General features: G+C 34.6%; 2 protein-coding genes across 4 annotated transcripts in view; one reads left to right on the top strand and one right to left on the bottom strand.

The window, feature by feature from the left end:
- Positions 1 to 3084, top strand: part of arhgap10 (Rho GTPase activating protein 10) — a 67160-nt gene extending 64076 nt beyond the window's left edge. The window contains exon 23 of one of the 3 annotated variants that reach the window (XM_058778830.1): positions 1294 to 3084. In XM_058778830.1, coding sequence (XP_058634813.1) covers positions 1294 to 1358 — 65 coding nt within the window. In that variant the 3' untranslated portion in view covers positions 1359 to 3084. The remainder of the gene's footprint in view (positions 1 to 1293) is intronic. The other 2 variants (XM_058778822.1, XM_058778836.1) reach the window with 2 other exon arrangements.
- A 7144-nt stretch (positions 3085 to 10228) lies between these two features.
- Positions 10229 to 16558, bottom strand: part of nr3c2 (nuclear receptor subfamily 3, group C, member 2) — a 70475-nt gene continuing 64145 nt past the window's right edge. Inside the window, exons 8-9 of the mRNA XM_058768442.1 lie at positions 14229 to 14386; positions 10229 to 12661 (exon numbers count right to left, since the gene is read on the bottom strand). Of these exons, the coding sequence (XP_058624425.1) occupies positions 12506 to 12661; positions 14229 to 14386 (314 nt within the window). The 3' untranslated portion in view covers positions 10229 to 12505. The remainder of the gene's footprint in view (positions 12662 to 14228; positions 14387 to 16558) is intronic.

Genomic DNA, 16558 nt, shown 5'->3' with positions numbered 1-16558 from the left:
TGTGAAAATAAATCGATTAAAATTGATTATTTTGTTTAAAAATCTTATAAATGTATGAGGTGGCAAGAGGGGCTTTTTACCCCACACACGGGGTAAAAGGCCCACCAGTATGGGGTAAAAGGCCCACGGTATTTATGCAAATACTTCAGTTAAAGTAATGTTTTTTAAAATAATGTCTAAGTTAATACTTGTTCAAAAGAATCACTTTAGCAAAGTTTGTACTGTTTTCTGCTTAATAAAAAAATAAATAAATTAAAAAAAAAAAAAAAATATATATATATATATATATATATATATATATATATATATATATATATATATATATACTGTCATTAAAATGTTAATATAAAAATATATATTTTCAAATATAGAAACAAAATAATTTTAAGAAGTAAAGATTCTGAAAGTATTGAAGAGATCCAGTAATAATTGAATATATATTTACAGTAGTAACAACAAATATTATTTTATTATATGATATGATTAATATCATGTTTTTAAATATGATGGTTTCATTCTAAACATGGTGATTATTTCTAATATGGACTCCCAACATAATATGATATTTACCATCTGAATCTAAACATGTCATGTCAACAAATGGAAAAGTCAGCCATCTATTAATTATCATGTTAATAACGGTGCGCCTTTAGCCCCAACAGCAGGGGCGCTTTTTACCCCAAATACCATACTTTTACATATTCTTCATTATTTAAAAACTGTTGCTTTAATTATCTTAAACAAAACTGAAAATCATAAAGACCTTTGTCTCAAAATATATGCATTAATTTTAGTGATTCTCATGTGCTATTTAAATCACAACATTTTAAAAAACATAAAATATTAGATCAAGTAAGCACAGAATCAACTTCGCGCTTCTGTGCACGATCGCTTCAGAGATCAGACAAATTTACACGTGCATCTTGAAAAGCGAATGTTTTGCAAAGTGCTACGCCACGTTTTTTTGTGCCATCTAGTGGTTTAGATGAAAATAATATCAAAGGCGCCTTTAGCCCCATTGTACCCTAATAATTAAATAAATCAATAAAAATGCTGGAAAGCCAATTTTAAAAGTATGTGCATTAAATAATAAATTATTTTTTTAAATGTAAAATATTGCTGCTATAATATGAGAATGAAAATCGTATGGAATTTTAGATTCTGTACATTTTTCTGTCAATTTGAATAATTCTTGTAAATGTGATCTGCATGTTCCTTTGTTCATCATTTTTGTGTTTTTCTCCATTTTTCTGTCTTTCACCTGGACATCATTCACCTTTCATCATTCATCAGGGTGTTCTAATGCATTACATTTATTGAAATGGCAGGTTGTCCTCTATCATTCAACAAAATCATAGTAACTACCTGTACAGGCATCCCGCTGTTTTCTCATACAGGTCTGCACGTTACTGATCAATGGTTCAGAATTCTCTGCCTTGTGTCTGAGACAATATTCAGCATCCTCAGTAGGCAGTGATAATTAACATTCACAGTTGTTCTTATCCTCAGCACAGACATAAACCCTAACATACATAATTCCTCTAGCATTAAATCATTGCTGCTCTCATCTAAAAATTACTTTTCACCTATTATTCACAAATCTCCCACCTCTTGTGTTTGCTTATTAAACACTTTGGCTAATTGAATAATTATTTCAGCTCCATTTGACACACTTTGAACCCATTCTGCTTATTTTGTTCCCAAAATGAACACAGAAAATGCAGAAAAAGTAATCGGGGATTGGCTATAGTTCTTCAAACTTTCCGAACTTGTACACATGTAATTTACATTCATCAGCCATGCTAACTATCCACATAAAAAAATGTCTTCCATCCAATGAGGACTTCTTGCTTGTCTGACATACAGAGTGACAGAAGAGCTGCAGTAAGACTTTTACCTGTGTGTCCGTGGTTTTGCTCTGCAGTGACACTCTCCAGGGAGCCCGGATGGCTGGAGGGTGTGCTGGAGGGAAAGCGAGGACTCATCCCTGAAAACTATGTGGAGATACTGTAACTCCGAAAAGAACTATCCTCATACTTCTCTTTATATACATGGTATCCATGGTCTCGGCGGCTCTTTCACAATGGCACTGCTTGTCGTTCCTCCATCCTTCTCCACACTAAAGACATTGAAAGAGAAAATATATATACTGTATCCAAAAACACAGATGTTGCTAGCACAGGAGTTAAGTTCAAGTATAAGCTAAAATGTGCCGTATACATACAAAGAGACTGCACTTTTAGAAATGTAAATATAAATTTGCGTGGGAAAATATGTATCCGTCATTGTTGACTGTTGTCCTTTTTTTTTTTTTTCTTCTTCTTTTTTTTTCTAAGTTGCATGTCTCGTAATTTTAGCCAAGTAGTTTGGGTTGTTTAGCATTAGTACACTCAATACTCAAAGATACCTTGAGTGTCTTTGTATTTAATATTATCAAGTTGCATTTAATTGGGCTGTGATGTGATGATGTATAGTAAAATGTGTAACCTTATGAGAGGGCAGTGAACGTTGTCAGTTTTGTGTCTTGGTTCATTGGAACACTAGAGCGCTTATGAGTGCTTATCTGTTATTAATATTGAAATTGGTATGCGATTACTAAATCTTTCGCATTGATTAAAACTGATGCTGTGCCTTTAAATTTATTACGCATAGCAGGTGGGACGCTGTTCGATAACTCAAACAGAGCAACGTTTTTGCTATTCTGTATATAGGTTTTAACGTTATTTCGAAGAACAGAGACCGATAAATAAAAAAGTAACCCATACAATGACGTCAAATTAAATATTGCCAAGTCTTACATCTGTGTTGTATACACAGAATTATTTTCGTGCAAAGAAACTTAAAAGCCTCTTTAAAGTTTACCACATAGTTTTTGCAGAAACCTTAAAAATGGCAGGACTTCACTGATGTTTAATGAGACCATTTTCATTTTTCTAAGAGCCCTTGTTCCACGGGTTCATATTTGTGACTGAGCATATCTGCAGTGATTTCAGACAGTGATTTATGACCTCTGCAAAGGTCTTGGCATTGATATCATTTTTTTGATGTTGATCAATGTTAAATAAATAAAGTGTTTTATTCTTATATCTTGCTTTTCATTTTTATTTATATGCCAAACTGTGTCTATAAATAATGGAAGCCATATGCTGCAGGGCACTGTGGACCCCTAATGTGCTTACTGGGAAATAAACTAAAACATTTGTGATATGACTGTTGTTTAATGAAAAATAAAATAACGTTGTGTGTAATTTTCTTAATGTCGATTAACTTAATTGTGTGGATGTGCTCCCATCGAGGTCAAAAAGACACTACGGCTTCTGCTGAAGAACTTTAGCTTGTCTAATAATTCAAAACTTCATTACCTGATTAGTATAACCCATAAATCTCCCATAAATGTTTGCATTTGTTTAATAGCAATCTTGACCGTACTGTATGAGTGATAAACAATAGCCACTTTCACACATGAAACCCGTTAAATTACAGTAAATTGCTGGCTACCTCTTTTGGTAAATGTACCACATCTGTTGTTCACACATGCAGTGGCTTTTCATTATTTATCCATTGCTGCCATTCACACATCTGTGCCAAAATACCATTAAAAACTCACTGATGCCATTTTCTAGAAATCCATTAAAAAAACAACACACAAGCTCTTTTATTTCAGTTAAGGTTTGTTGTGTTTCACTACCACATTAATTTCCCATTTAATGACATTTCTTGCTAAATTGTGTGCTAAGTTAGATTGGTTAGAGCTTTGTAATTGGCTCAAACTCTTAGTAAGCATTTTGATGGTTTATTGTAATTTTATTGTCCAAATATAAGCAGCATTTTGTTATTGGTACCTGTCATTTCAACACAACCGGATATCTGTTCTATGTAAATGAACTGTTGTCTATTGCATACATTGCATTTAGAGCATAGTGGCTTATTCTCTCCCACACACTTCTAGCCCTGGAGCTGCTCTGCAGCTTTTACATTGAACCTCTCCCCCTTTAAGTGGATTAAATCCTCATTTCCTAGCAGATTTGGACTGCCTCCTCATATACTGGGCTTGAACTAGAGCACACGGCAGTCTAGGTCCTTACCGTACGCTGGATGGAGTGCTTGAAAACAAACCATTTGCATCAAAATAGACTATTTTGTTGGAGCCACAGCGCAGCGGTTAGCACACACACTGTTTGGAGCAACTGGGTCGGGTTTAGGTTATTTCCTGTTTTCTGTTCCCATTTCCTTTCATGACCCCATCATACACACATAAGTGCACATTTCTTGCAACATGACTGCAGTTTGTTCAATTGCGGTTAAAGGGATTTTCGTGGTTCCTGATCCTGTCAACATAAAATGTCATTTCGCAAACCATTTTACTTCAGTAATGTGATATATTTCTCAGTAAAATGGGATATTTAAAAATAAAGACTCATCGTTTACTCATCCTGATATTGTTCCAAATCTGTATGACTTTCTTTCTTCTGCAGAGCACAGAAGATATTTTAAAGAATGTGTCTGGGTTTTGCCCATGCAAGGAAACTCAATGGGGTCCAAAACAACAATGGACCCATTTGACTTTGAATGTAGGAAAAAAAAATTTTTTCACTTTTTTTGTGTGTGTGTGTGTGTGTGTGTTCCCCATAATAAAGTCAGAAAGTTTTGGAACTGCATGAGTGTGTGTAAATGGTGACCTAATTTAAATTTTGGTGTCAACTACAAAGTCAGTTAGAAAGTAAAGTCAGTTGACTCGGTGGCCATATTTACAAAAACTTCAAATAGCTATTTTGGCATGCAAGACCAACTCCTATCTATTTGAATGGGGAAATAGAGTCTGGTTGCCTGTTTAAGCTAATGTTTAAATAACATTTCAAATTAACAATACAAATTTGCCATGAACTGTCTGATAAATATTGTTTCTTGCACTCAAATAGCTTTAAAAAGTGTATATATTAGGTTGATTTAGCTTGGGTTTCAGGTTTTTATGAGACCAGAGCTTCTAACTACAGCTACAGTGGTGCGGTGACTTTACCAACTGGCAATTTTTAATTTTATGTATGTATTTACTTATTTAATTTATTTTAAGTTACTGTATGTTATGTTATGTTATGTTATGTTATTTAGATTTTATTTGTTTGTTTTTTGTTTTTAATACTTGAATTTTTATTGTATTTTTTTATTTATTTATTATTTACAGGAACTGCATTACTAGAGCTGTCCTGGAGCCATTATATTGCACATTGCACTTTTCACTGTATATATACTGTACATGTTTTTGGTAACATGTTATTTGTTATTTGTAACTCCCTTCAAATATTGTTATTGTGTTGTTGTTGTTGTTTTTGGGGGTTACATGCAGTAATTTTCACCAATTGGAATGAACCCTCTGATTTCATCATGCATATTTAAAAGAAAGTTGACATTTGTCTCAAAAGAGCTTTTTAGCAAATCCAGTATTCATGTGTAAACATATGTGGCACAGTACTGCGCATGTACGCAAAAAATTTTTGAATGTGATCATGAAAATAGTCAGAATAAGATTTTATAAATTTCATTCAAACTGAGCTCAAATTTGGATAGATTAAAGTGTTTACATGAAGCTTTTTCAGTCCGTTTGAGCCATCAGTCTGATTATAAACTGCTTATTTAGGTGCATGTAAATGTAGCTATTGAGAAATACATGACATTACTAAAAAGAGTTGCACACATTTAGTTTTTGGGCTAACCATAACTTTGAGAAAATGACTTTAGGAACTGATTCTGAAAAAAAAAAAAAAAAGTGGTCTCTTTATGCCAGGTAGTAGAAGGGGAGGGGTTTGAAAAATAGTTATTGTTTGCATGACCCAGAATGGCAAGTTATTATACACAGGTGGAGTGATATATTTTTGTAAAAAATTACCAGTCTTTCACATAATGCGCACCAAATCAAGACCAGAATTGCATAAATAACAAACGGTAATTTCTTGAATTTTGATTTCTGGACAACTGAAGTAAGTCACAGCCTCTGTCTAATTAGCTTACAAAGTACCTCCGGACTGTGCAGCATGGTGTGTGTGTGTGCGTTATCACACTTCAGTGCACTGTACACATCATTAGCGTGCAAATGTCTTCCAGACTGCTGTGAGATGTGTGTTCCTGAATGCGTGTGTTTGAGTGCCACATATTACATAATTATCATGACATGGCGGAGTCACAGACATCCAATAACTAATAGAGCAGATGATAGGACGAGACATGGGAGAGGGCTAAAAATAGGCAACGTGTCGAAGAGCCGGGTGCTTACATAATCAAATGAGCCCGAGCTAATGAGATGGGCAAACTCACCCTCCCGCCATCCCTGTCCACTTCATCTCATATTCTCACCCTCTGGCTTTCTTTTTCTCTCCCTCTGTGTCTCCCTTTCACTGCAGTTTCCTTGGATGCAGTTTAACCACAAAGTTCCCATCTGTCTCCCATTTTTTTTTTTTTTTTTTTTGCATGGTTATGAGTTAAGACCAAATTACTATTTGCGCCGTGTCTCTCTGCCTGAAAGAATGAGAAGGTTTTATCCACCAAACTCTTAAATGTTTTCATTTTGTTTCCCCAGCACGGTCAGCTTATCACTCCTCCTTGTTTTGTACAGTACAATATATACTGTACAAAACAAGGAGTATAGTACTGTGATAAAGGAGAAGATGAGATATCCAAAATCACCTCTGTTAAAACCTTTGACTCAAACAAAATGAAACAAGAAGTTATAGTGTTCAGATTTCTTTTCTGGAAATATATACATATACAATTAGTGTATATAGAATAAAATTTTACATATTTAACCAACAGATCAAAAATGTGTAATTAAAAATAAATAAATACATAAAATTGCAAATCTAAATGTAATCAATCAACTGGGGAAGTATGGTAATATCTTTTTCTTTTTTTTTTTTGCCGTAAGAATACTCACTTCATGCTGAGTTTTTTTTTGCGCTGCATGCAGCTATGTATGAAATATAATGAAACTGTATTATATCTCGGATGAATGAGACTGAGAAGGTGGGACAGTGAAAAACAAAACAGAAAAGGATTGAGTGTCTGCGAGCAGAGAATCTGGGGCACAGAAGCCGCCATGTGTGAAGCCACAGCCCTGAAATCTGCCTGATCCAATAGATTCTGTTTATCTGGCAGGACTACACAGCTTGCGCTATTGGCAATCTGGGAGAGATTTGGAGTGGGCTGCGGATTTGCGCAAAAGAGCAAAAGTAATACTGTCTACTCTCACAGTCTGGCAAACAAGCACATTTTTTAGATCGGGCTTCTAACGAGGTTAATGGCGAATTTTCTCTCTGGGGACGTGGAGGTGTTACATTGTTAATGCTTATGTTCTTTGTCAGAAGATCTCGCTCTCTGGTGCTGTTTTCCGAGGATTTTTCCGTCACTGCTAGACCAGTAAATGCAGACGAGACTTGCTGTTTTCTTCACATATTATCATAATCACTTACTTCCTCATTCATGCTCATTTCCCCTGGAGAAATATAATTTGTTAAAACTAAAATCTGCCAGAGGTTTGAATTATGACTTTGTCACTCAAACCTACTCTCCTCTTTACTTTTAGTGTGCATTCTCTCTCTCTCTTTCTGTTTTCCATTGGGCTTTGCCACATATTGTATCCAGGTATTTTTTCCTTATCCATTCCTTTTCTTCCTACTGTTTCTTTCCACTCACTCAGCGCCCACTCAGATGTCTGCAGCATCCTATGATCCAATTCACTGTCTTCCTACTGTTATCCACTACAGTTGACCCCTAAATCTCTAAAACATCTACAGTATGAGCAGTAACACTTTAAAATAAGGTTCAGTTTATTAACATAGGTAGGTATAAGTTAGATATAGTTATTAGCTATCAATGAACAATACTTTGTCATTTATTAACCTAAAGACAACATAAAATAATAATAAATATTCACCTTATCTTGCTTTTAAACACTTACAGTATTGTAAACAATTCATCCATGCGTATGTTTTTGCTTTTTTCATTTCCTTTTCCATTCATCTCATAATATATATAGGGAAATAGAAACAATATGAAGAAAAAAATCTGTTGCTTTTTCAGTTTTATTGCAACTGTTATGTTAGTTTAATGAATATGCTTCCCTTCATTGTTGATTCATATTCATTCAAAATACAATAATATTAAAGGAATAGTTCACCCAAAAATTTACATTTTGTCATTAATTGCTCACCCTCATGCCATTTCAGACCCATTAGACCATCGTTCATCTTTGGATCAGGATCAGAAAGCTCTTGGATTTCATCCAAAAAATACCTTAATTTGTGTTCCGAAGATGAACGAAGGTCTTACAGGAACGACATGAGGGTGAGTAATTAATGACAGAATTTTTGGGTGAACTAACCCTTTAATTTACACAGCAACTAAAAATCTATCAGTATAGAAATTAAAATGATCCTACATTTAATGAATGCTGTAAAAGTATTGTTTATTCTTAGCTCATGTTAACAAATTGAACTTTGAGTGTGAAAAACTTTACAATAAGCTCATTAGTTGACTCACTAGATTAATTTATTTACACACTTGTTTGAAAAGGAAGTCGATGTTAATAGTCTTCAGTGGGAGTTGCAATTAAAAATGATCACAAAAGCAGTACAAGAGCGTGTAGTTTGTGAACTGTCCTTAAGTTAACCCAGAACAAATCTTCAAACTCGATTGTTTAAACTGCATTTAATCACTACATTCAAATACACTTGCTAATGTATTTGAAATACTAGTAATTTTAGTGAAATATTAGATGTTCTCCAGGCAAAAAATAAAAATGACTGTTGTATAAATTGCGATTTACAGCAGATGTAACACCCATTTCTGACCTTTAATGCTCATGAATTGTCTTAAATAGCAAAAGAAAGAGTGCACAGTAATTAATTGTTAACAGGTTTATTGGAATCCCTTGATGTTTCTGCAAACACAGTTATGGCAAGATCTGCATCAAGATATACAGTTTAGAGGAACTAGTTGCATCTGTCTTTTGCTCATGTTGAATATTTCTGTACTGAGGAGATTTGCTAACAAGTATTGTACAAAGCACTGATTTTTTTTTTTAAAAGGGAGAGAAAAAAAATCAAAATATGAACAGGAAATGCTCTTTTGTCACAAAAGAGATATGGCTTTGTCACTTTAAACAATGTATAGCACACCGATTCAGATTTATCCCCCAAAAAAAAAAAAAAAAATCAATATCCATTAACACAAGGGTGTTAATGTGCAAACACAACATGTGGTCTGTGGGTTTTCACAAGTAAGCTGGATTTTATTCTGGTTCATACTCTGGTTACCTTGACCATGCTTTGCCCTTATTTTGCACAAAGGTGCTGCTTGGTGGTAATGTGATTTGTACAAATGCATAGTTTTACATGTTATTAGACTCCCAAAAAACACATCTAAAAAGTCATATGCAGACTGTCAAAGCTGAAGTAACAAGCAACTCAAAAGTGTGGATTCACACCAACTTTCAATATTTCAAGCTTCGTCATTTGGTGAAGGAGAAACGCAAATTGCAAACATGCTGCAACAAGCATGGCAATCTATATTCTCTTAAGTTGCTGATGGACATCTGAATTCATATCAGACAGGTTAAATTTTGCTCCCTGTCCTAGTTCTGTCTTTAGGTTTTTCTTACATAAAGGTTGAATTTGTTTTATACTATTAAAAAAAGAAAAAAATCTAAATATTTTTCATATACTGTATAAATAATAATAAAGAGCATTGTTGGTTCACAAGACAATAACTTGTGAAGCACTGAAGAAAAAAAATTAATCTGTGTTTTTGCTTGGTTTGATTTTTATTTAGATATTTAAAAAAGAAAAAAAACTCTGGGATAAAAATATTTGGCAACCACAAGTACTTTTCCTTTCAGCTTAATATAGCTAACCTCTGATGTGAGCACTGCGTTGTGTTTTTTTATTAGATTTGTAGGTGAAGCGAAGAGGAAAAACACACACAAAAAAAAACATACAATTAGTTCACATTACTACAGAGCAAAATGACAAGTTTTAAGTTAGTGACATTCAGGGAGTTAACAAGTCTATCTTGCTGTGAAAAGTAAATATAAATTAAATGTATATCCATCATGCTCTCTGGCTCTTGCTCTTGATTCTGATTGATGGGCAGTCAGTAACTGTTAAGAGGGAAATGTGTGAACTTCATCCCAATGTCTGACAAATATTTAATATAGAAATGTTCCATACAACGCAACATAATAATTCACTGATTTATTTACAATAGATACTGTAAAATGGTAACTTTTGTGAGAAAAAAGGCACAAGTTTCCCTTCTTAAATACACTGTAAACATCTTTTCAAAAAGCATGCATAAACATTTCACTTTACAAAAGATCTCATATACTCTTTTTAGACAAATTACTAATATATTGTGTCCAGCAAAATAGAATCTCTCAAAAATACTTCACATACATCCTATGAACCTTTTAACATTTATTCTCATTTATAGATCTGTGTATTTAAAAAAGGGAAAGGTTGGAAAAAAGAGACTACTGCACATACCTAGTTTTAGGTCCATCAAAAATGTTCAACGTACAGTGTATTGACAGGTTGGTGAAATGGGTTTTGCCTGGGTACCACAGATTGATTTGATTGTTCTATTCAAATTAGGATTTTTGTCCTCCAACAGTCTTTACCACCAACCAGCTACATCAAAAAGGCAAACATCAAAAGTTCTTGGACCTTTCCAGTTCACAAGCGTCCCAACCTGACCTCCACCCCACCCCCCAAAGCACATTACATAACCAACACAATAGTAGAACATCTAATATCCCAATTATCACATTACGGTGTCTGTGCAAATCAAAATCAACCAATAGGATCGTTCAGATCCTATCAGAGAAAACCAACAATGCCCTCTCAAAAATAAGTCAGCTATCCTGTGCCTTTAAGAAATTTGAGAGAAAAAGAGAAAAGCAAATACACACACACACACAAACAACACACAAACCTTCACCTTCATTGTCCTCAGACTCACAGCATTTGAGAACTAGCGGTACCTCTTTTGAGTCCATCAGTAGCACAGTGGGGTTATGAAACACGAAACAGTGGTCCAATTTCCTTTTTAAGATACAATTCACTCAAGTACTCTCAAGTCGACTGGTACTTCCCCAAATAGCCAAGTTTTAATTGCAAGGTGGTTGAAATCAAAAACTTCCTATGTACAACCTTTGAAAAAAATTCCTACAAGCAACAATTATAATCATACGATACACATATATTGTGTGTTTATGAGCAGGTTACTGTTGTTATTAGTCCGCGTAACCCTGTCTGTTTCTTACAATAGACTACTACGTGGACTACAGCTGTTACTGTTGTTTACTAATATGAAAGCTGTATGCTTCAGAAAAGCTGATTTTCCCCATACGGTATCTAACTGTACATGTGCTGCTACTGAAAATCATCTACTATTTACGTTAAGAAAACAGAAGCACCTTGTTAGAAAATGGCTTCTAGCTGGATTGTTTCTTGGAAACGCAAAAACTTCGCAATCATATAAAATGCTTTTCTCGAGTAGAACTGTAAATTAGTACTGTATTTTCCTTAACGTCCAAAGGGAGCTGGTTTAGTAACAGCTTAGGTACGATTTACTAAATTTGCTACAGTCCAAGCGCGCACAAAATGTGGCATGTGTGTTTGCGTGAGCTAAATTTTTTACAAGACGAGCCATAATATTTGCTGTATTGCAAAGTTGCATGTTTTTTTCTCTTTTTTTTCTCTCTGCCCGGTCCAATAGCATTTTTTCGGAGCTGCCATTTCTCAGCTTATCAATCATCAGGCCACCGCAGCACTGAATCAGCATGGCCTATGTAAACACTTCAAGTCATCAAAAAACACAAGTATGCCATTTTTGCAGATAAATTTAGATTTGATTCTTTCTACAATTACTTCCATGCACCAATTAGTCAAAATTCAGCTATATTTAACATATTGTAGCCCTTGGAGTATCTTACTTCCTCTTTGCAAACACCCCAATTTAATCAATATTTCCATCTTAACCAGCAATAAAAAGCAGTTTTATTACTGAATTTTACCTGTAATTTTGTGAGCGGCAGATAGGAGTTACATACAAACGCAATGGTATTTACTGGCAAACTGACAGGTCTGGGATTCAAGGAAATGTCTAGTATATGGGCCCATATTTCTGTGTGTGTGACGTATTCACATGTGACTGTGCACTATAGCTTTACCAAAGAATATGGCTTCATATCCATATAGAACACTGTCAGCATTGTCTTTGGGGGTAAGGAACGCGCTGTCACAAGAAATATGAGTTCTTCTCTGTTGGCTGGTTACAGAGATCGCTCTTTGCCTTCCCTCACTACGCAAGCCTTATATGGCTTTAAACCAAGCCTCTCGTTACGCCTTGCTTTGTGCATAACGGGCTTGCTCTTGTTCGCTCTCTGAGGGCTGAGTGTCCTCTGCTTTTCCTCTCATGTGATCCTTCATTTTTCCCTCCTTTTGCGAGCTTTCAGTCATTTCTTGTGAAAGAAGAGGGTGTGTGTTAGGCCCGACTCCACCTTTGGTATTTGGTCGCTGATAATTTCTACCAGCATCTCAGGGAACTCGACCTTCAGAGCCTGGGATTCACGGAAAGTGTAGAAACAAAAGTCCAACAGGCTCCCCACGAGCTGTAAAGAGAAAGAGAGAAGAGACTTCTGATTTAATTCAAACTGACAGTGCTTATCATTAAAGAGACGTTCTGGTGAAACATGAGTCTGGGAAAACATGTATTGATGAATTAGCAAAGAAAAGACTGCAGAGCGGCTGAGCTCATTTATGGATGTGCCGTCTCACTGACCAAAGCGGAAAAGCTTTTAGGCAGAACTTGAACTTGTTTCTCTTCATCTTACAAATTAATAAATCAACACTGCTGTCAAGTGTTCTTCACCCCCAAGTGCAATTCAAAACTGTCTTTTCCAGTACTTTTGTGTGCTATTACAAAATGTTGAGCTGGCAGCAATGCAAAAAGTGATTAGCAATGAACAGCTCTCAGAAATGAACCGAGGCTCTAATCTCGCAGTGGCAACATGAAGGATGGCAGTTTTTCATTTGAATGCACACTTGATATTACAAATCTTTAATAATCTACAGCTGTAATTATTTTAAGATCCGCTGATTTGAAATATTAATGGTTTTCAGCTTCTAACCACATGAGAAATTGTGAGCTACTTCTAATGAAGGAATATTAAATATTTATTAAATAAATATCAGTTCATTCTGATTTGTTTCTAGACAAATATTTGAGCTACTTGATCTAAACCAGAATACATGTAGGTGTTCATTTTTTTGTCTTATTACAGTGCATTTATTACAGATATTATAGAAATAAAGCAGAGGATTTCTACTTTATGTAACAAACTCATATTATTCATGTCCCTGTTGTTTATATCAAACGGACATCAAGGGATCCCAAGGCTGTCAACTTAAGATATTAAATATGCTTAACACAAAAATTAATCTGGACACAAATCATGAGATTAATCACAACCTATTTTATTCTACTAAATAGCAATAAGAAAAAAAGTAAAATATCTTATGTTAATAGTAGAAACATGAAGTCAGTTTCATACAAATATTTCAAATTTCAGGATAATGATTTAATAAATGTCTTATGGCTTTAGTGCAATGACAATAAAATCCAATTACTTAATTTGGCATTTTTTTCTAATTCATATTTTTCAGACACTGTATAAACATCATGAAAAAATGCTTTAAAATATGGGAAAACCACTGCTTTAAATCATCTGTCTCGTGTTCAACTCAAGAAGCTTAAAACCGATTTGCTTGAACATTACTTAAAATTAAGCTTACAATATCACGAAAATTAGATATTTCGGTAACACTTTAGTATAGGGACCAGTTCTTATTTTATTAGCTGCTTATTAGCATGTCTATTATTATTATATTGGCTGTTTGTTAATACTTATAAAGCACATATTCTGCATAACCATATTCTACATTACTAATCTTACCCAATACCTAAACTTAACAACTACTTACTAACTATTAATACGCAGCAAATTAGGAGTTTATTGAGGCAAAAGTCATAGTTAATGGTGAGAATTGGACCTTAAAATAAAGTGTGACCCAAGAGACCCATGAACTGAATGAGAACACTCTGGATAATTAGAGCAGAACTGTATCTGTCTTTGATCTATCAACTGAGGTCAATAACAGGCGAATGTTTCGACTTACTTCATGCATTGCATCCAAAAGCTTGGTGAGCTGGAAAAAGCGCTGCCACGTCTGGCCAGAATTGTTAGTGGCTTTCCCAACTGAGCGGCGGAGCTCCTTGATGTAATTCACCCGCATCTCCTCAAATGCCCCTTGATTCTTCAGACCATCTTTGGGCACTGTCAACAAAAAAAAAATAAAAAAATTCACTTTGTTACAGTAGCTACTCGCTCTATAGTGAGAAAAACAACACTGTTTTCTTTAAGTAGCATGCATCTATCTACAGTATCTATCTATCTATCTATCTATCATCTATCTACCTATCTACCCATCTATCTATCTATCTGTGTCTGTTTATTCATCCTTCCATCTAATCTGTCTGCCTCACAGTCTACCTTCTCAGGTGATTAATGTTCTCTCGTGTGAAGTTATTAAGGATTAACTCAATCAAAGTACTGAAAACTTCTTTTACTTTTGGCAGATGGGAGATAAAAGCTCATTCAGGTTGAAGGGAGTAATTCTCCCCTATCCTGTAGGACAAGTGCACTCATGGCCTACAGCCAACCTCGTGAAATGACATTCAGCTTCTGGACAGCTGAATAAGAAACAGCTCATTCTCACGCTTGCTCTATCCAGTGCTCGACAACATACAAATAGCATCTATTTTGATCAAATTAGTAATTTTGTTGCGTCCCACTGACTGGCTAATTGAATTCTTTTCATTTCTGTTCGTTTCAATATGATTTTGATGTTAAATTTTGCAAACAAAGCAGCATTTACACAGTGGCACATCTTAAGGCTGTAGTGATATTTATGGAAAACTTTTAATTAAAAAAAAGTTTTAATAAGATACAAGAACCAACATCATTTAATAATGCTAAGTATAGCCTTCAGACACAAACAAGTTTCAACAAACTCCAATTCTTAGCACGAAACTAGCTATTTGCTAACATTACCAAATTACAACAACAAGTCCTTCAGGATGTTTAAAGCTCTCTACTCTGTGTGTTGAATGAAAAGCAGTTCTTCACCTCTGTTCATTGGCAGGTGTGTGTTAAACCCGCAGTCACTTCCCCCTGTTTTCTTCTCTCCCACTGACCCACATCCAGCTTCATTAGCCACAGGCTGCAATTTAGAGCCCCAGTGAATAAAAAGTGGGGCGATTATGCCACGCTAATCGAGTCTTGTCATAAGAAATAGATGCTGTTGCCTGTAGAATCTGTCATTTTGTTAACATATCTGACAGGAAGAGTCAGTTAAAGAGCTATTTAGTCAAATTATGCTCAATCAACAACAATTGTGGCATAATGTTTGATTAAAAAAATGATTTTGACTCATACCTCGTAATCCAAAGAAAGAAGGTTATGCTGAGGTAATTACAATGTAAATAAATGGGGCAATTTTGGAGGATTTAAAATCAGAAATGTGAAGCCTGTAATTTTATAAAAGGTCTTACATAAATTAGCCTGTTCAAAAAAATTATTTTTCTTATTATTTGAGTTCTTAAGTTGTTCTCAAAATTTTTCCCTCAGAGCAAAAATCAGTCATAGTGACACTTAAAATGGAATTAAATGGAGCAATTTTTTGGAGATTTTTAAAAACACAGGTGTGAAACTTATTATAAAGCACTCATATTAATACTCCTGTTAAAACCTGTGTTTTATTTGAGCTGTTAAGTTGTTCTTGTCATTTTTAGAGTCGTTTTAGGACTTGTCACTGTCATGACAACAATTGGATATATCTTTACATAGAAAGATTAGTAACATTTTTCTATGCTTAAATTATGCATATTGATTAAATCTTAATGCTACACTATTGAAACTACTACTACTAATGCTATTATTGAGTGTTTTAATGTTTATGGTTTGGCCCGAGTTTTTTCACATTCAAAATAAACGATTGTTGCAATCAGCATTTATATGTCACAAGTGCTGCTGACTGAGCTTAACTTCTACTGAACATGGAATATTCCTTTAAGCCCACTTAAAACTGTGATTTTGTCATTTAAAAGCTTCAACATTTTGCCTGTCCCATCGCTTTGAAGTTAATGCCACTTAATTTGATATTTTGTTATATAATGCAAAGACATTACATAACAGAAGTAGGTGTCCAAATACTTTTATGAAAGTAAACGCAAGACTTACTCAACAAAAGATATCTGTCCAGCAAAATGTATTTAACACTGACACCTTGAATTGTATAGACACATATCTTTTTGCCCAATAGCAGTGTCTGTGGGAATATTTATTTCATAGTGTCTGAGTCTACCACAAGCAAAAAGGAAAAAAGGGGGTTAAATAATGGAATTTAAAAAAAAAAGTAAAAAAAACGAGAGGGGATTTGGTTTAGTG

Source organism: Onychostoma macrolepis, chromosome 01 (assembly GCF_012432095.1).
Source record: "Onychostoma macrolepis isolate SWU-2019 chromosome 01, ASM1243209v1, whole genome shotgun sequence".
NCBI classification, from domain to species: Eukaryota; Metazoa; Chordata; class Actinopteri; order Cypriniformes; family Cyprinidae; genus Onychostoma; species Onychostoma macrolepis.
The sequence above is the reverse complement of the archived record's forward strand: the minus strand, read 5'-3'. Positions and strand labels throughout refer to the sequence as shown.